The sequence below is a fragment of the Bos indicus genome, chromosome 27 (genome assembly GCF_029378745.1).
Source record: "Bos indicus isolate NIAB-ARS_2022 breed Sahiwal x Tharparkar chromosome 27, NIAB-ARS_B.indTharparkar_mat_pri_1.0, whole genome shotgun sequence".
Lineage (NCBI taxonomy): Eukaryota > Metazoa > Chordata > Mammalia > Artiodactyla > Bovidae > Bos > Bos indicus.
The window spans coordinates 4091566-4113446 of NC_091786.1; the positions used below are offsets into that span (position 1 = coordinate 4091566).

The following is a 21881-nucleotide window of genomic DNA, read 5'->3' on the forward strand; positions in this document are numbered from 1 at the left end:
GACCACCGTGCAGGACGCGTCTGTGTCACACTAACTGGGGCTTCCACACGTGCGGCTTCACAAGGGAAGTGCTCAGATGTCGGGGTCTGAGGAAGTCATCCTGGCTTACAGATGAGCTACTTTGAATTTCATGCTAACTAGGACAGCCTGTTTGTGGCCCATCAGCTACACATTGCACACCTGCTTTAATTATTAAAGAAATGGTCACACTGACCAAAAGCAAAGAACGTCCACGTTAAAAATAAAGATTAAATGCCTCTTTCTGGGACACCAATGCTGAGATTCCTTTGATGATAAGACTCTCTTCCAGGCGCCAAGGCCACACTGACTTGCTGTGTTCATCCTTGCCTTCTTTTTTTTGAAATCTTGAAGGAATGTATCCTTGACTAGTTTCATGGTCTTTGTTCTGACAAGACATGAAATTGTGCTGAACACCCTGCTACTCCCCGGCAGTTTCTCAGTGCTCTGGAAAGTTGACTTCTAAGCTATAGTTCTCAGTTTGGCTCCAAAAAACTCTTTTCTATTCTTGCTTCCCTGATGGCTCAGACAGTAAAGAATCTTCCTCCAATGCAGGAAACCTGGGTTCAAACCCTGGCTTGAGAACATCCCCTGGAGGAGGGCATGGCAACCCGCTCCAGTATTCTGGCCTGGAGAATCCCATGGACAGAGGAGCCTGGCAGGATACATATAGTCCATGAGGTCGCAAAGAGTTGGACACAACTGAGTGACTTTCACTTTCACTCATTATTCATTGCTTATGGATTATTTTTGTTGACAGACTCTGCCTTTGAACATCCAGCACCAGTGTTCAGACATACAGCTGGAATAGGAGGTCTGAGCAGCCTTTAATCTGATGGTCAACTGTACTTGAGTGATGAGACTCTAAACTGGGAAGTCTGGACCACAAGGAAAGGGCCAGGGCATCCTGACCGTCCTGGCACTATTGATGGCCTGGATCCATCTCTAGAGAGGGGTTTCAAGTCTAAATCAGTGAATAGGGCCCTAACCCTCTTACAGACTCTAATCACCCAGAGTGCCCAATTTCACTGACAGCTTTTCATGTCCAGAAAGGTAAGGTTCCTGACACCGCCTGGCAAAGACCTCTTCTCCCTGGCTCTGCACAAGGCTCACTTGGCAAGGCACACCATTTCAGATGTTCTCTGTAAAACGAGCCTCAGACACTTTACTTGGGGGAAGGAAAAAGCTAAGCAGTTAGAAAAATGCATAAACTCTTTCAGAACACAAAAGAATGGCATAGTGTCAAGAATCCTCACAGCCCATGACCCTTCAGACAACCCTGTTTGGGAAAGTTTTCCACTCTTCTCTTTTCATTGTGTCTCTGCTGCTGCTGCTGCTGCTGCTAAGTCGCTTCAGTCGTGTCCGACTCTGTGCAACCCCATAGATGGCAGCACACCAGGCTCCCCCGTCCCTGGGATTCTCCAGGCAAGAACACTGGAGTGGGTTGCCATTTCCTTCTCCAATGCATGAAAGTGAAAAGGGAAAGTGAAGTCGCTCAGTTGTGTCTGACTCTTTGCGACCCCATGGACTGCAGCCCACCAGGCTCCCCCGTCCCTGGGATTCTCCAGGCAAGAACACTGGAGTGGGTTGCCATTTCCTTCTCCAATGCATGAAAGTGAAAAGGGAACGTGAAGTCACTCAGTTGTGTCTGACTCTTTGCGACCGCATGGACTGCAGCCCACCAGGCTCCTCCATCCATGGGGTTTTCCAGGCAAGAGTACTGGAGTGGGGCCATTGCCTTCTCTGCATTGTGTCTCTAATGGTCACTTAATATGCTCAAGGCTTCCTGATCATAAATGACCATAAAACACATCTCATCAGAGTGACTGTACTGAGCATTTAATGCTGTTTAACACAAATGTACAGAGAAGGCGATGGCACCCCACTCCAGTACTCTCGCCTGGAAAATCCCATGGACAGAGGAGTCTGGTAGGCTGCAGTCCATGGGGTTGGTGAGAGTCAGACACTACTGAGCAAGTTCACTTTCACTTTTCACTTTCATGCATTGGAGAAGGAAATGGCATCCCACTCCAGTGTTCTTGCCTGGAGAATCCCAGGGACGGGGGAGCCTGGTGGGCTGCCGTCTATGGTGTCGCACAGAGTCAGACACGACTGAAGTGACTTAGCAGCAGCAGCAGCAACACACATGTAATGCATGAGGCCAAACCATGACATGGATCCAGTTATCACTTGACCTCACTTAGAAATTTGTATATTTTTTCTTAAATCTGTCAGTGAAGTAGGGAACGTAAAAGTACTTTGAGGGAGGAGGGAGGAGGGTTCAGGATGGGGAACACGTGTCTACCTGGGGCGGATTCATGTTGATATATGGCAAAACCAACACAATACTGTAAAGTTAAAAAAATTAAATTAAAAAAAAAAAGAAAACATCCCAAAGAACTAAAGAAATTAGTATCAGGATGATTCTTATACAAGACACTCATTTGCATCCAAATACAATTATTAAATTATTAATCTCCACTTACAAATAATTTCTCTCCAGAAAAACAAGTCTTTCCCCAATGTTACTTTTGTGGCCATAACTAGAATTAACAGTCTAATATTTTAGTTGTCATAATAAAACCGTTGTAACATTTACTTAACATAAGTAACTGCCAGGCACTTTTCTAAGCCTTTTTACCTGTGCTTATTTATGAAATTCATGGAATATTGAGTCCAGTTAATATTCTTTTGTGCTTCCCTGATAGCTCAGTTGCCTGCAATGCAGGAGACCCTAGTTCGATTCATGGGTCAGGAAGATCCTCTGGAGAAGGGATAGGCTACCCACTCCAGTGTTCTGGCCTGGAGATTTCCACAGACTGTATAGTCCATGGGGTCACAATCAGTCAGACACGGCTGTGCGACTTTCACTTCAATATTATTTTGGAAAAATGAGGAAACAGTGTATGATAGAGTTTTATGTCCTTTAAGTCACACACTACTGGAGGCAGATAGGGAAACCAAACTCGACTGTTTTGCAGCCTGGAGGATACTGCCAGACACATAAAACACAGCATTGCCATGTATCCTCTCCAAAATGTCCCTGAGGACACAAAGAATTCTCTGAAATTCATAGTCAATCAAAAAAAATAAATAAATAAACTGGTTCTCACTTTTATGGAGTGATTTCATAATTCAAGTGCTTTTGATCACTAAGAAATGCAAAAAGGCAACTGTCTCACTATACTCATTGCAGCAGTCCCAACAAGGAAAACATTTCACAGGGCAGAATTTCAAGTGTTGAGTTCTTCAGAATTAAATATCCTGCAATAACAAAGATGTCCTTCAAATGGTCATTGATAGAAAATATATTAGCTATTAACACAGAGGAGGCGCAGCTAGGTAACATTGCAGCATTGTTTTTGTTGACCTAAAAAATTATCAGCAGTTAAGCATGGCAACCCACTCCAGTACTCTTGCCTGGAGAATCCCATGGCTAGAGGAGCCTGGTAGGTAGGCTGCAGTCCATGGGGTCGCTAAGAGTCGGACACGACTGAGCGACTTCACTTTCACTTTTCACTTTAATGCATTGGAGAAGGAAATAACACACTCCATTGTTCTTGCCTGGAGAATCCCAGGGACGGGGGAGCCTGGTGGGCTGCCTCTATGGGGTTGCACAGAGTTGGACACCACCACAGGACTGAAGCCACTTAGCAGCAGCAGCAAGCATTTAACAAAGTAGCAAAATCTTTCAACACATTTCCATCCTACTGAGGGTTCTACAGCGCCCCCAGTGGTTTTGATCCATCTCACAAGTATGAAACTTGAACGTGCTTCTCTAGCTGCCAGGATAATAGCAGGTTTATGATTTAAGCCTAGAATATTCCTAGCCATGCTGTCTTCCCAGATGACCATGTCAGGAGATTACACTCAGTGCTGTCACTGTTCTCAGCCCAGGGGACAGGGAGGTAAGTGGGTGCAGATGGCCAGTTAGACCTCCTCTGGGCTGAGATGGAAAGTCAGGTCAGCAAGAGGCATGTGGGCTCCCATGGGAAGAACGTGAGCTTAGGCTGAGTTCTGACTTAGTTTTTGCTGTGAATTTTGTAAGTTACAAGTCCTCTGGACACAAGCAAAAGTGAGTGGATTTATGAACCTGAAGGTCACTTCAAGTTCAAAAATCATATAATCTATCTGCTCATCAGCATGATCTGATAAAAGCTACTTGTTTTTTCCCAGGTATTTTTTTTTCAATTCATGAACTCTTATTTTATTTAGAGAAGTTTGACACAGTTACCAAAAAAAAAAAAAATCAAAGGACACGTAAATGTCAATGCTATATTGTGCATCTTCTCAAATATTTTTACATGTGTATAGAAGCAACTTGACTTTTCCTTTACATGAAAATGGGGATTAGAATGCATATTATTTTGAATTTTCAAGGGAATCTTTTATCATGGACACACTTTCATAAAGGCAACAGTGTGCTATACAACAATTTATTTAGGTATTTTAAGATGATGGACATTTAAGTTCTAATTTTTCACTATGAGAAGGCTAAAATGAATAAGCATCTATTGTTTCCGGATGTATCACATTTCTGGGGTGAAATATCTGATAATTTAGAATTGTGATTGGTAGAGCCAAGGTATCTCCTCCCTGAAATTTTCTAGATATTCAACCAAAATGTAAGGAAATGATTTCTCTATGCATTTGCTAACATGAGACATATCAATTATAGTGTTACAAATGCATTGGGGAAAAGAATTGATCAATAGTAAGTGTAGGGATCTTCTTCCTACATTTATTATTTATGCTTGTTCTTTCTGTAAAATATTTGTATTTGTTGCCCATTTTTAATCAAGTCCTGGGCCACTTACTTATTGACTGCATGTTGCTCTTTCTATGCTGGCATATTTCTAGACATGGTGGGGAGACTCTCAGGGTGTCTCCACAATCCCTGACTTCTGGTGTTTGTGTTGTATAGTTCTCTGCCTCTTGAGGTGGGCAGGACCCGGGTCTCATTTCTAATCCATGGAATAATGTAAGAGTGACGTTCTGCATATGTCTGTGTGCCCATGATCACCCAATAATGTATAACACCATGGCACCCTACTTGCTGGGATCTCTCTCTCCTTTCCTGGCTTTGAGCCATGTTGGGAAGCCCCAGGCGGAAAGGAGCCATGGATGGCCTCTCAAGGAACTGAAAATATAGTCTGGCCAATGGCTAGTGGTAAAATTAAGCTCTCAGTCCTACAGTCCCAAGTAACAGAATTCTGCCAGCCGCCTGAGTTGTCTCAGGACTGGGTCCTTCCCCAGCTGAACTTCAGAAGAGACTACAGTACCCGGGCAATGCCTTGATTCAGTCTTGTCAGACCATGTGCAGAGGGCATGTGACCCAGCTAAACTGTGCATAGACCCCAACCCACAGAAACTGTAATCCTGCCTGCTGTTCAAGCTGCTGAGTTTGTGGTAGTAATGCTAAACAGCAGTAGCTAGCTGATAGTGTTAGGAGGAAGACGCCCCTCCAGCTGTCCTTCATGACACAGCTTTCCGGCTCTTAACTGTTCCCTGCGGTGTGCAGACCTGGATAAACGTGTGGGCCTGAGGACTGCATGACGTGATCTTGCTACGAACATCTTCAACTTTGACTTCAGCCTCTCCTAAACTGGGACAAAGAATGAACTCTCACTAAAAGGCATAAAAATGTGGCCCAAATACATTTTTTCTGATTTTAAGGCTTCAGTAAATGACACAAGATCTCTCATTTATGAAATTTTTCCCTTCTCACAAATTTTTGGTTTTACATACAAAAGTAAGAAAACCCACCACCACTTCACATAACACTTCACAGTTTTATACCCACTCTTTTTTAAAAGGTCGCTTATTCATGTCAATGTATGGCAAAAACCACTACAATATTGTAAAGTAATTAGCCTCCAATTGAAATAAATAAATTTTTTTAAAAAAGGTTGCTTATTGTCCATCCATCATAAAACTGAAAGAAAAACACATTTGCCAGGAGCTATAAATCATACCTCCCAGTTTGGCATGGCTACAGTTTTGGTACTTTTGGGTCAGAAGACCTCTTATTTTCTAAACACCTGGATGCCTTGTCGCATCTACATGTTTTGTTGCCACTAGAGAACAATGGGAAGGTAATTGTGTAATTGCAGTGGTTAAAGAAAGAGACTGATTACTTCCTTTTTGTTCTGTAATCCTCTTATAAAATTCTTTCAAATTAAAAAGCAGAGAGAAAATAGCCATGAAGATCAAAATGACAATTGTAGGTTGACATATCTAAACACGGTCTAATATCATTAAATTATTATCACTAGAAGAGGAAAAAATTACAAACACCCCAGATACCTTACTTTGTATACAAAGAGAAACAATTATGAGGAAGAAACACGGATGAATCGAATAAGCTTGGCAAAGTAATAACCTGGGTATAGGATTTCAAAGCTAATTATTCTGACATGTTCTAGCTTAGGTATGTGAATAAATAAATCATGCATCTGTTCAGTTAGGTCGCTCAGTCGTGTGGGACTCTTTGCGACCCCATGGACTGCAGCACGCCAGGCCTCCCTGTCCATCACCTACTCCCGGGGTTTACTCAAACTCACCTGAAAAAAATCGTGACTGATACCTTGCACAGGTCATCTCTCCCCTACGAGTCTTTTCACAGAACAGTTTTGACACATTAGTCAAAACTCACACACACACACAAAACACAATCAGGTATGGGAGAACAGTGGTTATTCACGGTGAAACTGTGAATGTGCATGCGAGCAGCAGGGTAGTCTGATGGCTGTAAGATTCCCCGCCCAAGTCAGGTAAGGTCTGACCCACTGGGCATGTGAGGAAAAGAAGAGCGAGGCCTGAAAAAGACATGCATCTTCGTATTTCAGGAACCAGTCTCAGAGCAGCAGTGTACATGCCTCGTTTGGCTCTCAGGACCCACAGAAGAATTTCGGGGGAGGAGTCCACTAAGCCTCAGTATGCATGGGTCTATCTTCACATTGTCCTCTGCACCCTGCTGCCTGTCCTCGGGCCAGTCCTCACACACCTTTCTCACTCGTTCTGTCCCTTTTCCCTCTCCTCCATTCCTTGAGAGGCGGTATGAAGACCCCAGCTCTCACAGGAACCCCCCTCCCACATCTGCATGACCCTCAATATCTCTGACACAGTTTGTATAATCACTCATCAAAGTTAAGTTGCTTCAGTTTTCATTTTGTTTTGAAGAGCGTAAGCTTCATGAGGGGCATCACTCATTCAAAGTCTTCTTTGTTCAAGAGGGGAGGTAAATACCAGGTACTTGTCAACTCCAGTGACACTGAACTGAGTGATTTGAGTGGGCGCCTGCCCTAACTCGTCAAGTGAGCAGAAGGATGACCATAATCCTACTGATAGTCTAGACATCCCAAGTCTCTTCTCTGGCCACAGAACTTCATTGCTGAGTATGGTAACTGACTAGAAACATACATCCACCTGGGCTTCCCAGGGCTGCTAGTGGTAAAGAACCCACCTGCCAATGCAGGAGATGTAAGAGATGCAGGTTCAATCCCTGGGTCGGGAAGATTCCCTGGTGGAGGACATGGAAACCCACTCCAGCATTCCTGCCTGGAGCATCCCAAAGACAGAGGAGTCTGGCGGGGTCCTGGGAAGGAGCTCACAGGGCTGCAGAGTTAGACATGACTAAAGTGACTGACAGCACATGCATACATTTCCCTCCAGTGATAGCAGCTCCTCCCAGATGCTTAAATATATAAATAAACATAATTATAATAAACATAATAAATAAACATAATTCTACCTAATACTGAGATGACTTTTCTCACTTGACTTTCCCTTGTTATTATCTCCACAATTTTTTAAGGTATAAGGATTTACATTTTGAAAATGTCATATTGTTTCCATATAAAACAGTGCATATATAATGAGCAGGTAGTCCGCAGATGCCCTGCGACCTCATTTCTAGAGCCATAAACAAAGGAAAACTCTAATGGCTGGATTTAAGTTGTTCACAATAATCATATTTTGTAAAGAAAGGAGAACAAGAATGAGACAGAACAAGAAAGGCAAGATTGATGCTGGAAAATTTTACATTTCCAGTGTAGGAAGGGAAGTATCTGCTCCATTTTGTTAATTTCTTGTAAAAATGTGACCCTTCTTATGTTGTCAGGGTTCCTCCTCTATTATGTATGAAGTGTCAATCACACCCTGCAAGTCTTAACTATCCACAGCTGTATTACACATCAAAGTACATCACTTTCCTAACCACACACAAAAAGTCTGAAACGGAGACAGAAGCTATTGACAGCCTTTGAACACAGTCTGTGGTTCATTCTTTGAAAGAAAAGTGAATATTCTTAAGCCCAGGAGAACACATGTTCCTCAGAAGGAGCTGTGTTTAACTTTCTGTATCTCTGAAGATTATCCATCTGCATAAAAGTCAAAGGTCTCTAATGTTGATTTTCTATTTACTGATAGAAAAAGGAAGTGAAAATTCACTCAGAGAGTTCTGGGGTTTTAAAAACCAGAAGCAGGTCAAGGGTGCAGAATTTTATAGTAACAGGCATAGTGAGAGCCCACCCCATATTCTGCATGATATAAACTCTGTGTTGACAATTATTCACTTTTAAAAGATTAATAAAGGCATTTTCTATTAACAACAAGAGGAAACATAAGTAAGTTTCTGTGAAGAAAAGCATAGGGATTCACCAGGCATCTGGAAAAGAACTGCTTAGAATTCACAATTAATTTCAAAGGTTTTTAATTCATTAGAGAACATTTCCTGAATAATTCCAATTTTAATCTAACACTTAGCTCCTTCTTCTACAACACTAACCTTATCAGAGTATACTAAAGAGTAAAAGGAAAAAAAATGTAAACTAATTTATTCTTACAGTATTTTTATATGAAAGACTACAATAATCCCTTGAAGTCATCCCATAATGTAAACACTACAGACAAGGAACTTGAATCTCAGCTTAGTTGTAAAATCATTAAAAAAAAAAAAAAGGATTAAACAGCATAGAATGATGAACTCTGATAATGGAGACACTAAAGATAAAGAAGAAATCTTCTGAAATAATTGCAGTTTCATTATGTAGCATATTATGTAGTTTCAATATGAGATCAGGGTGGGCTAATTAGCCTATGAATACTCTGTGAAGAGGTTATTAGGTTTTGAGGCCTCTAACTGAAAGGAAAGTTGGGATAGATATATAGATAGATAGATAGATGCACAGACAGACAGATCTCTGACACCACTCAGAACTACTATTGAGAATCACTTGAGGGGAGAAGCCTTGAAACTTGCATTTAAAGACCTCAAGTGGTCAGTATGCACACACACTTTGCAAAAGATTATTCAAAAACTCAACATCAAGACCACAATGCCAATATCTTCAATAACAATGGGAACCTGTTTAGTACCCAAAACATACACTGGAGAGATGCTTGATGTCCTCAAAAGCTGCTCTGCTTCCTTTGAGATCCACGTGGCTTAAAGTTATCTGAATAATTCCATTATTATCCATTATGATGATAAATCCCAGATAATAGATCCATTACCTTGGATTTGCATTTACAATATCAACATGTTATATGAGATTTCTTGGATCTTACCAAGGTGCAGGGCCTCCAAAAATGAATACAACTCCAAAAATAACTGAATAAAGATGCTTAGAATCAAGCTAATGTTTTATGCCACTTAAGTCTCAGGTTGTAACAATATCCTAAAAGTGACTCACTGGTGAAAACCTGGGAAGTAATACCAGCTTGATTCTTTCATGCCTGTTTCCCTTGATCTCATGGTAGTAACAAGGATAATTTTTAAATCACAAAGCATTATTCATCACTTCTGGCTTTACAGACAATGGGGGCAAAATCACGTTAAGATTATAAGTATTAAGATGGAAGCATCTCTTTTATTCTACTTATATTTGGAGAGAATGACAACAGTGAAATACCCCTTTTATAGCTTTCCCAAAGCTAAAACTAGTGCAGGATAAAGCAGGAGGATTTCAACCAATAAGTTGGAAAATGCATGAGAAGCATTAAAGTAGTTATTTTTAATACTTGCCCATGCCTGCATGTTTTTTTTTTTTTTCATTCATCAAAGAAGTTTTAGCAAGAGACACATGTGGCAAGAGATACACAGAGTGGGTTAAAGTCACAGGGATTCTAAATCAAGTTTATTTGTTGAAGTGTTATTCCTAAGTAGAACGCTTCCCACATATGCAGAAGGAAGTTTTGTTCAATGGGATGGGTGATGTCTCCTCCGTCTGGAACAAAGGTGTCCAAGACTAAAGACAAACCCACAGCCTCCCTACAGCGCTGAGGGCCCTTTCTTTCCCCCAAACTAGGGCATGGTAGATATGGTTTAAGGAAATTGCAGCTAAATTCAAAAATATTAAAAAAAAAAAAAGGGAAAAGAAAAAATGTGTTTCAAAGAGGTTGATGTGTGGGGAGAGGGGAGAGTATACACTGTACATTATTTCCATAAAGCTGTCACAATTAGTTTTAGCCAGTTCAGTGAAACAATTTTCTTTTATTCTTTTTTTCCATAATGGGGATTTTAATTCTGGTATTTATCCATTTGAGTACTAGGGTCTAAATTCCACCCTACATATAGACAGATTAATTTTGTCAAAGAACATTTCAGGTCATCTTAACATCACTGTAGAAGAAGACTTATTTCCTTGCACTTAGGCAAATACCTAAATACGATTATCTGATTTTCATACTCATAGGTTTTTCCCTAAGCCCAGTGGCTGTGCAAGCTGAAGGCAAGCTCAAGGGGTCGATTTCTTTCAGGACCAATTATTTCAGGACCAAGAGTTTTTTTCTGTGCCCCAGATGGCAAATCCAAGCCAACTTTCTTGTTTCAAACATTGGCTTTTTCTGGTTTCCAAAGTGGCCTGACCACACAATGGGACTGGTTTGATTCTATCAGTTACCACCGCTGGTCTAGAAACCCAGCTTCCTAGTCAAGTGGCACAGGTGCCCCGGCAACGCACAGATGTAAATGCTATAGGCTGCAGAGTACCTATCCTTTTAACTCAGATGTCTTCTTCTGATGTGTTAGCTAAACAAATAATACTAAAAGACAATATAGCTTTGTCATCTACTCTGCAAGAAGTACTGAAGCAACTTCTTAATTCTAGAGAGAGATGACCCTCACCAGATATAAAAGGCTAAAGGGAATGTGCAGTTTAAGTTACATATATGCAAGTTCTGGTGGCTTATTTTCACTATAAGCTCAGCAGAAAACTTACCAGGGGCCCATTTAGAATTCAGTAGAGCACAGAGTATTTAATATGCCATTTGCATTTTGACAGCTTAGAAATGTCTACACTGGATTTGCTGTTTCGTCTGCAATGAGTGCTAACTGGACACCAGAGACTTTGTTTATCTATTTCTTAAAGGAAGCAGAACAATTTTCTTGACATTTTCAAAGCCCTATCGGTATTTGTTTCAGACCGTCAACTGGAGACTGAGGAAGCATTGCCCCCAGGAGGAGCTGTTTGTGCCTGTAGGAACTTCCACCGCATTCCTGGCACTCTGCCCATCAAGCAGGCCAGCTGAAAGCCAGAATCAAAACAGTGACCCCTGGCCTCTGTGTTAGCGCAGATTCTGACACCTGAGGGAATTCTACCATCAGTTACTACCTGCTACTGCTCCTTGCAACTTGTTTAATGAGACCTCACTGTCCTACCAATTCAAGTTTATAAAATGTGTCATTTAGGAAGAATGCTTCCCCTTTGCTTACCTTTTTAAGGACTTAAAATCCCCAGAGAAGCCTTATATAGGTGCTCCAGAAGCACTAGAGCTATGGGCTGAAGAGTTATAAATTGGAAAAGAAAAAAAAAAAATCCCCTTGACAACTCAATAAAAAATAAATGTGATTTGCTAAGCAAATCATGGATGTAGAAATACTAACCTCCCCTTAGATGGCCTGCCTTTTTAGTGTGTGATGGATCAGGGTTTGTCCCTGGAAGTCTCTTCACAGGATTTCCTCTGTTCCCCAGGAGACAGTGCATATAGACACATCGCTGAAGTTGCCTACCCATGAGGATCCCAGCCAGCAAAAGAAAGGTCTTAGCACCTATCCTGGTAATGATAGAGGCAACTCATAGAAGTATGAAGGTCTGGGAAACCTTGTCTGTCTGCCTCTCTCTCTCTTTTTCCCTCCCTCTCTCCTTCCCTTCCTCTTCTTGTAAAGGTTTTTGTGGAAATTTGGCAAGGATCGCTTAAATCTTTGCTGGGAGTGTCCGTGAATTTCAGAATCACAGATTTTGAGAAACATCACCTTTCTCTCCCAGGCTTCCTATGGTGAGACTCATAGAGCTACTACATATGTACCTTTAAATTTTAGGACCTTTCTGAATAATGCCTGCAAATAGCTGCATTCTCCTTGCTGCACAAACTGGCAAGACACAACTGAGAGGCAAACTTTCTCCAAACAGCCCGTAGATCAGCCCCGATAAAGAGCGCAATCTGTGTTCAGGGAATGAATTATTCCACCTACTTACTAGATGAAAATGGGAGAGGTTTTCAAGCTTTCTTCCCTTTCCTGGGGTCCCTGCAATTGCGGGGCTTTTAAGGAAGTATGCACACATGAGACCCAACCTTCACAATCGCGTTAATAATCCAAAGGAAAAAGAGTATCACAGGGGATTCCCGGTCCCTTTGGCCTCCACAATCAACTACAGCCGTTGACCGCGGTACAGAAGGTACAGCATTTTAAAGACCGCAACCGCGGCCGCCTCCAGCCTCTCACGACTCGCAAACAGGTCACGAATCCCGCCCCACACATCAGAACTGCCCGCCCGCCTTCGCCGCCGCGGGAGCAGCCCCCTGGGCGCGCGCGGCGCGGCCCCCGCATCCCTGGCGACTCCTCGGGGAAGCCCTCCTGCGCTCCGGGGCCCGGGCGCCCCCGGCAGAGGTCCGACCTGGGCCCCCCGGGCGCCCTCTCCGAGGGGACTGCGCCCCAACCCTAGCCCCCCGGGCACACAGGGCCGCGCCAGCGCTGGCGTCACAGCCTCCCGCCCGCATCGCTCTCCCACGCGACCGCTGGCGCTTCCACTCGACCCGGCGGCGCAGAGGGGTCGCGGCCCCGGTCCCCGCGGGGGCGACGGGGAGCCGCGCGCACCCACTGCTGCCTCCATCAGGCAGTAGCGCATTGAGAGCGGCCGCCCGGCCCCTCTACGCGCAATCACACACACACACGCACACACACTCGCACCGCGCACGCCAGGGGCCTGGGACCCTGTATTCCATTTCTTGGCTTGTACGGGCGGGACTTGGGACTCCCAGGACACAAGAGGCGCTGTGCTCCCTGCGGCGGCCCCTCCAGGGCGCCCAGGACTTCGCGCCCCGAGCCGGGTGGACCCGGATCCGCCGGAGCAGCCCGGCCCGCGCCCGCGCCCGAGCCCAGCAGCTCGGCCCACCCGCGCGGGGGCGGCATCCGCCCGGCGCACACGTGTGCGGATTATTAAGCAGCCGGGGCAGGGCGGCCGGCGTCTCGGCGCACCAACCCCTGCTAATTGCGGGGGAAGGGCGCGCGGAGCGCGCGGAACCGCGGGGAAGCGAGAGTGCGCTAGGAGGCTGAGCTGCCTGGCGAGGCCCCGCTGCGCTCGGAGCGCGGGGGTGAGGGGCGGGAAGTTGTGCAGAGTTGCGTAGCAGGTGTTTTCACTTCGCGCAGGGGCTTAGTGGGCAAAGCCGGGTCCTGCCCCGACCCTGGACCCATGGAAGGTGCACACCTTCCAGGGACAGCCCTGTTTGCCCTCGACTCTTCTTGCTTCGCGCTCGGTCCCCAGCCAGCCCAGCGCGCCCGGAGGCCGCAGCTCGCCCGGCTCGGCCAGCCGTCCTCCCTGGAGGCTCCACCTGCCGCTCCCTAGGTGGGTCGGCTGGACCCAGCCGGGCAGGGGGGCAGGTCGGTGTCTTGGGGAAGCCTCCCAATCCCCAACAAGCCTGACTCCAGCAACTAACCGAGCGTTTGCGCTCCCTGGGACCCTGGGGCGCATTCCCACGGACACCCTTCTGAAACATCCCGGTGCTTGCGCGGAGGAGCTGGTGCCGAGCTGTGGGCTCTCAAGCAGCCCCGGACGCGGGCGGAGGGGAGGCACGGCGCGGGGACGCTAATCTGCCGTCTCTCCCCAGGCCTGGCCCATCTGGAGTTCCCTGCGGAACCAGAGACGGTCCTCCTTCGCCTTGTCAATCACCCCTGAATCTGGAACGCTGAAGGAATAGAAAATGGGCGGAAAAGAAGATGGAAGAATCTAGAGGAAAAGGGACTTTTATATGGGGAAAGAGCAAACAGCCGACCAAAAAAAAAAAAAAAAAAATACCCACATGATTTGACTTCATCCTTTTCAAAGGAAAAGAAAGAAAAATAGACGTTTTCGGGAGTGGGACGATACGTGTTGATTGATGTGGGGGGTATACAAGGAGGCTAAAATGAGGAAATGGGGGCAGATAGTTTGCAATGTGACAATCAACACCCCCCTCCCCACCTCTGAATCAAGAGGGACCTTGTTTTCTTTCCCAGAGAATAGACAAGTGCAGGAGCTGGTGCCAGCCCCGGGGTTTCAGCCTGTAGGCTAGTTCGGGGAAAACATCCCCTAACTCGCTTCAAGGAGAACACCAAGTTCACGAGCTCCAAGCCAAGGAGCGACCTGGGGACACTCCTTCCCCTGACCAGGGGGTGGCAGGGCGGGAGAGCCCTGTGACCTGGCGACCATCTCTGAGGCTGAGCCCGGTCCCGGGCTCCCTGCTCTCTCCACGCACCTCGCCAGCTCCTTCCAACTTGCAGGGAACAAAGTCCGGGGAGAGGCAGGTGGGGGCGGCCTGGCCAAGGAGCTCCCCATCACTCCCCGAGGTCGTGGGTGGGGGGGTGCACGGCCCAGCGGCAGGCAGGTTCGCCCGTGGCACCCAAACCCCGAGAGAGCCAGAACTTGCCGGGCCGCCTTGGCCCGGCCCACTTTCCCAGGCGCTCTGGGTCCGGGGAGAAAGTCCCGGAACCACCCGGGCCACCAGGACCCGCTGCTCCCGCATCTCGGAGGAGGCATCGCCGCCAGGCACCACGCAGCTTCACCAACTCGGGGTGGCTTCTTTCTCCCCAACAGCCCCCGGCGGGCGCCGAGAAAAGAGAGGCATTTCGTTTCAGCCCGAGTGAGGGGGAAGGAGGGCGGGGGTGGGGCGCGGGAGATGAGGGTGGGCAGAGGGCGATGCAAGCTGCCTGCCGGCATCGCGATCGCGGGGCGTCCGCGGTGGAGAGCCACCGGCGGAGGCCGGCCCCTCGGCACGCTACCCGCCTCCGAACCGACCCCAGGCTCGCAAGCCGGGCCTCGGAGGGTTCGCGCATCGCCCGGGCAGCCGGCGAGCCCGCCTTACCTTGGGCTGCAGTGAGGAGCCCCGCGCACAGTGCCAGCAGCGCCAGAAGCAGCGACTCGAATTTCCCCCACGCAGTCATGTCTGCAGATATTCCACACGCGCACGACAGCGATGGCTCTTCTCGGACGCGCCCGGCTCCTCCGAGGCACAGCAGGGCTACGGACAGAGCCAGAGAATCACCCGAGGGCGAGGCGAGCTGGGGAGAGATCCCGGTCTCCGGACCGGCCGCGCATCCGACGCCTCCCGCAGGTCTGGGCGCCCGGCTCGCTTCGCTCTCATAGCATCGGGTCCCGAACCCACTGCAGGCAGAGCTGAGCTGCTCCGAGCGCCGACACCGAGCTGCCGGGCCGGGGCCGGGGACGAGCGCCCGCCCAGCCGGGCAGGAAGGCACCGAGGCTGCGAGGCTGCGGGAGGGGGCGAGGCGGAGAGAGGAGCGCGCGCCGCCGGAGAGACCCGGAGCGGAGGCAGCTGGAAAGGCAGCCAGCGAGTGGGAGCCGCGGGAGGGGGGGGAGGAGGCAGGGAGGGGGCGCCGGGGGAGGGAGGAGAGGCAGGCTCGGGAGGGAAGGCGGGGAGCGCGGAAGACAGGCTGCTCGCGGCACAAGGAGCCGCTGCCGCGGCGGCTGGACTCAACCATCCCTTCCCACCGAGAGGGGATGGAGCTGGGACGGCGCCATCCCAGACCCGGCCCGGCCTCGGGCGCCTGGCTCCCCGCGCCGCGCCGGGCCGCGCTCTCCCGCGCTCTCCCCGCGCGCCGCCGCGCACAGGCTGGGGAAGGAGACTTGTTGGGCGTCGGGCGGGGGACGCCCGCGCCCCCCACCCGGACGAGGCCAAGCCAGTGGGCAGCTCGGCGACCTGGAGGGGTCCTGGGAGGGCAGAGGCTGGCCGCCATCCGCCGGTCTCACTTCGTGCCTGGCCGGGGAGAAGCCCCCCCGGCGTAACTTGGGAAAGAAACGCAGTAGCAAAGAGAACCGCCGAGGCTCTAGCTCCAAGGGCGGAGATCAGCCTCGGTTTATTTGATTTCGAGATCGTGTTTGGCAAGATGACGAAACGGCAAGGAGCTATTCTGATGTCCTGACTTAGGTCAACCACGCACAAACCGAGGTTGGGCATAAAGTCAAAATGAGGAAGGGTGTTTGTCGAGGACAGATAGTGGGGTCTGATGATGAGAGGTGGCGCCGTAGGCACACCTACAGGTGAAACCCTATAGGAAATGAAATGGGTTGGTAAGGACTTGCGGAGAAAGGAGAGCTTCTTTTCTGAATCTGCAAAGGGATGAACAGAGCGGACAGAAAGCAGAGCTCTGGAACCCGGCGGTTGACAGAATGAACCCGTTTTCACCCAACTCCCCACAGAGGAGGTGTGTCCATGCAATCTGGAGGGACAAGACAAGGCATTTTAGGGGAAGGTTCATAGAAAATAGAAGCCATCGGTGAATGCTAGTTCTTCTGCAAAGGGGCGTTTCAAGGATTCCCCATTCGCCACCAAAATGGGTTAAATAATTCCTTTACGGAATTGGAGGAACCAGAACATGGAAACCCCACACCTTGGTAAGAGAGGACTATACCCTGTGCCCAGAAGGGTCTGAACACCAGCAGCGCTAAATGCTGTATCGCCCACATTGCTGGGTGATTTGGTGAAGAGCCACTGTTGGCAGTGGGTCATGAGCTTCAGTCCACCTGCATTTTATCAGTTCATCTTCAAGATTAAATAGGTTGACAAGTTCATAATGCTTTAGACCCTTGTCTGCTTTTCTTAGTGGTCCCTTGTCTCAGTGGTCACTGGGCTACATGAGAACACCATGGTGATCCAGGGAACGAAGGGCTAAGTCTTGACATTTCAGCCTCAACGCGTGGTCGGCTGGGTTCCCACAGCACCAGGAGCACCTGGACCTGCATCAGAGCTCCCCTCTCATACAGAGAGGAGCATCTCAAGAGGACCATCACGTTTGCTTCTCTGAAAGCTGCAGTCCCAGATATGACTTGGGTTTGCTACTTCCTGAGTCCTATTCTGTCCGTGGGGGTGGGGGGAACAGAAGACTGAATGGCTCAGTCTTTGGGGAATTCAGTGGAATTCAAATTCTTCAGGCTGAAACAGGCATGTCAACCCTTCTGAGATCTTAAATCAAACCGCAGATGGTAGCTATAACTCAGCAAGTGAACAAAAACACTTTTTAAAGACCCATTAGGTGCTCCAAATAGTTCATTTCAAGCTCCTCATCAGGAAAAGAAAAAAAAAAAAATCTCTTTGGGAACTAAAGAGCTGACTTCTTGAGAAACGGTGTCTTGTCTTTGCGCTGCTCTTCCTAATGACTTGTGTCACCAAGAAGGATTCCTGCCATTAAAAACCGTTTCCAAATTCTAACCATCCTGGTCTAGGACTCAGGATGATTCTGACTTTATTAGTAACGTTCAGTATCACCTGTGTAACTGAACACCCTCACACTTATTGTGACCGGCCTCAGGCTGAGCACCACCTCCCCTGGGTTCTGCTTGAAGTCTGAAATGCCATCCCCTTTCTCTGGAGTGGGAAACATCTATCCAATTCCCATTCTTTGAGAAAGAGTGATCCCCATAACCAGTAACTTCACCCACTTCTGCTGTCATTTACCCACAGTATTTGGCCAGATCACATATCAGAGAGTTGCAATGATCCATGCTGAATTTCTGGTCCTAAGTACGAAGAGGGTATGGGGTGGCTGTCTAATATAGGCTGATCTTGCAATATGGTTGTCTCTGTGTTAATGTTGTGATATTTTTCCCCCCAAGATCTCCAGCCTGGGTTGGTCTGGAATGCAATCGTGGGGCAATGCTGCCACCTAGTGTCGAGCTTTTCTTGTTGGGTTTTTGCAGAGAAAGCCACAGTCCCTTGGTCTCTTATCTCATCTGAGGTTCCCTGCCTGGGTTCTGAAAGCCCCTCCAGAACACTCTGTCATCCATCCAGTAATCAGGCTATAGATGAAGCCCATTCTTAGGTTCCTAGAGGCTTTTTCCCCTTGTGATTTTTAAATGACTGTGAAAGCCTTGATTTATATCTAACTCAAATGCCGGATATTTAGAGCAGTATTAACCAAATGGGATTAGAGGGAGTGAGTTACCCTAGGGAATTCACACCAGGTAGCTTTGTGACCACATTCCTGTGTTGGCCTGTGGGGCCAGGAGCACTTGGGCACTGAGTTTTTACAATTTGCTTATTTTTTTTCCTCCATTTTCCATCCTAGGCATACTGCTGTCCATGGCCTTGGGGACTCAGGCTGAGCAGCATGAGAAACATCAGTGGCACCGGGGATGAGAGCTGAGTAGTGGAATTAATAAAGGCAAAGAGGGTCTGACATACCGGGATCGATCAAGACACCCCTAACCTCGTGTAATGACTCAGGTGAAGGATGGAAAACACAGACATCTGGAAAGTGCTGTAACAGAGGAGGGAGAGGGTTTTTCTTTTGTTTTTTCTTCAGGTGAACCATGCCTGAGAAGGGGACAGAATATATGAATAGGGTACTTGAGACAAAATTATAAATGACAAACTTTGCTCACATGAGAAAGCTAATTAGCCAGAAATACATGTGTTGCGTGGATGGATGTCTCCGAGAGTGCAGTCATTGCTGTGATTGCTAAATGGGACATCTTTTGACTCTGTTAATGGCATGTACCAAAGCCTGATGATGACCAGGGCACTGGGGAAACTCTCTCCTTCATAGCGGGTGGGGATGGCATCACATGATTCAGGTTTCCCTAAAGGCAATGCCCATCTTAGGAGAGCAAGAAGGATGGGAGGGAGAGGGCAAAGGGTAAGAAAGGAGTAAAATAATCACTTACTGTTTGCACAACTCTTTACGCTGAATCTTATTTCTATCCTAAGATTATCACTGCCCCCCTTAATTCCATTGTGTGGAATTATCATCATTCCACACAATGATGAGAAAACAAAGCTTTAAGAAATGAAGTTATTTGTAGGAGGTCGTATCTCACTAAGGACCGGATGGTACTATCAAGGCTGTTGCTGTTTTGCTTTGCCATATCAACATTTAAAACCCTCCTTGCTGCCCCTCCCCCACAAAGGAGCTTACACTTCCCTACGCTGGTCTCCAGGCTCCCGATACCTCTGCATTTGTTTATGAAGAAACTGAGCCGGTGTGTAGAAAGCACTCCTCCCAGGAATACCAGAACACAGTCTTGCTGGGAGCAAGTCTGGTCCTCCAGGACAGACCATTTGCACTGAAAAAAGATTCTGTGACCCTGTGTGACTATTTATTCGTGTAAGTTTTAATTTTTAAAACTATTCTCATTGGCTTGCTTAAAATAAATAAGCTGAGCACTTTCCCCTGTTTTTCTAATAAAGTAGTACCTTTAACCGTGTGTATATGTGTGTGTGTGTGTGTACACCGACATACATATACACACATACACATGCACACAAGGGGAGTACTTCCCTTTTGTTAATGACTTAGAGGAGTAGCATTAGGATGTAGGAAATTAAGAGGTGTCAAGTAAGTCTAAGTCTAGAGATGAACCATGCTATAAGCGATCCACTGGGAAAGGAGAGAATTAGACACTGTCTCCTTTCACAAGCGGGAAGCTGAATAAAAGGGTGCAGACTGTGGGCTTCGTCGTGCATGGGGATGAAGTGGAAGACCTGTTGGGGTGCAGACCCCCAGCCCCAGAGTTTCTGATTCAGCCTGTCTAGGATGGGGCCCAAGAATCACCTTTCCACCGGGTCTCCAGATGATGCATGCATGCCAGGACGGTTCTCTGAGAACCACTGGTATAGTGAACAGGGTGGACTTTGAGTTAAAATACCGGCTTTGTATCCTGTATCTGACTTTCTGAGCAAGGGATCTTTTAAAAAAAAAAAAAGAAAGAAAGAAAAAAACCCACTTAATTTGCATATGTTTGCTTCTCAGAAAATATGTAAAATGCTATTTACCCAATAGACTTGGAGAAAGCAACAATATAAGCACAGTGGCTGATGTATACAAAATTCTTAAAAATATCATTTCCTTTTCTCTCCCTTCAGTCCCTGAAGGAGGAGAGAAGGCACCCAGATGGAGAAAGGCTCTCCATCTGTTCGGATCCGTATTTTAGGAGAGGCAAGCTGGATTCGGGTGGGAGAAAAGAAATACATTCGTCAAACTCCCCCAGGTTGTTGCAAGGTGAATCCAGGAGGAATCCATGTGGGGGAGACCACAGGTTGTCTTGACTCTGATGTTTAAGATCCACTCCTCACTTAAAGGAAAGGCTGCCTCGCTCCTGGCTTGTACAACACCAGCGAGCTGGAGACACTTGGTCCAGCGGTGGGAGAAGGGACGTTCTTAAAGGTCGTTAGCAACGCTTCCCTCCCGCACTGAGGCAGACTTGGGGTAGAGGGACTTTCAATCACCATCAGCTCCATCTAATACTGAGGGCACTAAATCCTTGAGGACAGACTCAAAGGTGCCTCCAAGGCTAAATAATCATCATGAAAAGACAAATAAATGCTTATCTAGCTTCAGTGACCGTAAGAACATGAGACGGCTTTTCCCTAGGACTTCTACTGATAACCATTCTCCAACGAAACTAAATTTCAGAAGGGCCAACTCAGATCAAATGTGTCTCGAGCTTTATGCTTTTGGAAAAGCCATGTCACTTCTGAGACCACTTTCTTATCTGAGAACACAGTTGGGGCTAATGTGTGTGCTATTTCTAAAGTTCTTTGGTTCTTTCTTACATTCCTTATGCTCAGTATTTTCCTGTTCTTCAGTTGACTGTAAGATGACGTGTGTTTATATGTTTCTGTTTGGGTTCAGTGAGTTGTTTCTGGAAAAAGCATTCAAAATTATAATATTAAAAAAATGTTGACCAGAATGACCTGCAAAGAAATGGACACAATAAACATGCCCACCATACACATGCCCCTCACCCCCTCTCACACAGACATAAACCATCTCGACAGCGGCTGTAGATACAAATCATTGCATTTGTCTTCGTCCTGTTACAGAGTCCAGGCTCTCATTGTTTTTAGCTCTGCCTCTAAGTTTAAATACACTTTGATAGCCCTTTCCCTGAAGGACTGTCCTTTCTTTCTTATTGATTGAAAGAAGATCCTGGAAAATACTTGCTGAAACCGTATATACAAAAATCTTTCCTATTGGGAACGTTCCTTTAAAAACCAATAATCATCATCCTTGGAATGACTGCAAAACAGTCAATTCTTGGATTATTGCTTTTAAACCTGGATCCATGCTGCAGTCAGACTCCAAAGAGGAAGTGACTGCTCACATTATTAACAGAAATAGCAGTAACCAAAAAAAGCAAAGAAAAGAAAGAGCAGTAACATAATTTACGTGGCGCTTCTGACAGGTGTAGGACTTTGCAATTAGGGCCATGATACAAAGGTATGAGATGTGGCTCCTTTCTGCACAGTTAGAAGAGAAAGACACCCTACTAACACCCTATTAAGTGCAAAGTATGTGATCACATGCAAACACAGGTTCTGAAAGATGAATTAACATGTCCTGGGCCACATAAGTAATTATAAGAAATAGG

The 21881-nt window shown here is 46.9% G+C and overlaps 1 protein-coding gene across 1 annotated transcript in view; it reads right to left on the minus strand.

Moving 5' to 3' along the window:
- Window positions 1-15824, minus strand: part of CSMD1 (CUB and Sushi multiple domains 1) — a 2070704-nt gene extending 2054880 nt beyond the window's left edge. The window contains exon 1 of the mRNA XM_070781602.1: window positions 15361-15824. Coding sequence (XP_070637703.1) covers window positions 15361-15439 — 79 coding nt within the window. The 5' untranslated portion in view covers window positions 15440-15824. The remainder of the gene's footprint in view (window positions 1-15360) is intronic.
- Between the last annotated feature and the right edge of the window lie 6057 nt (window positions 15825-21881).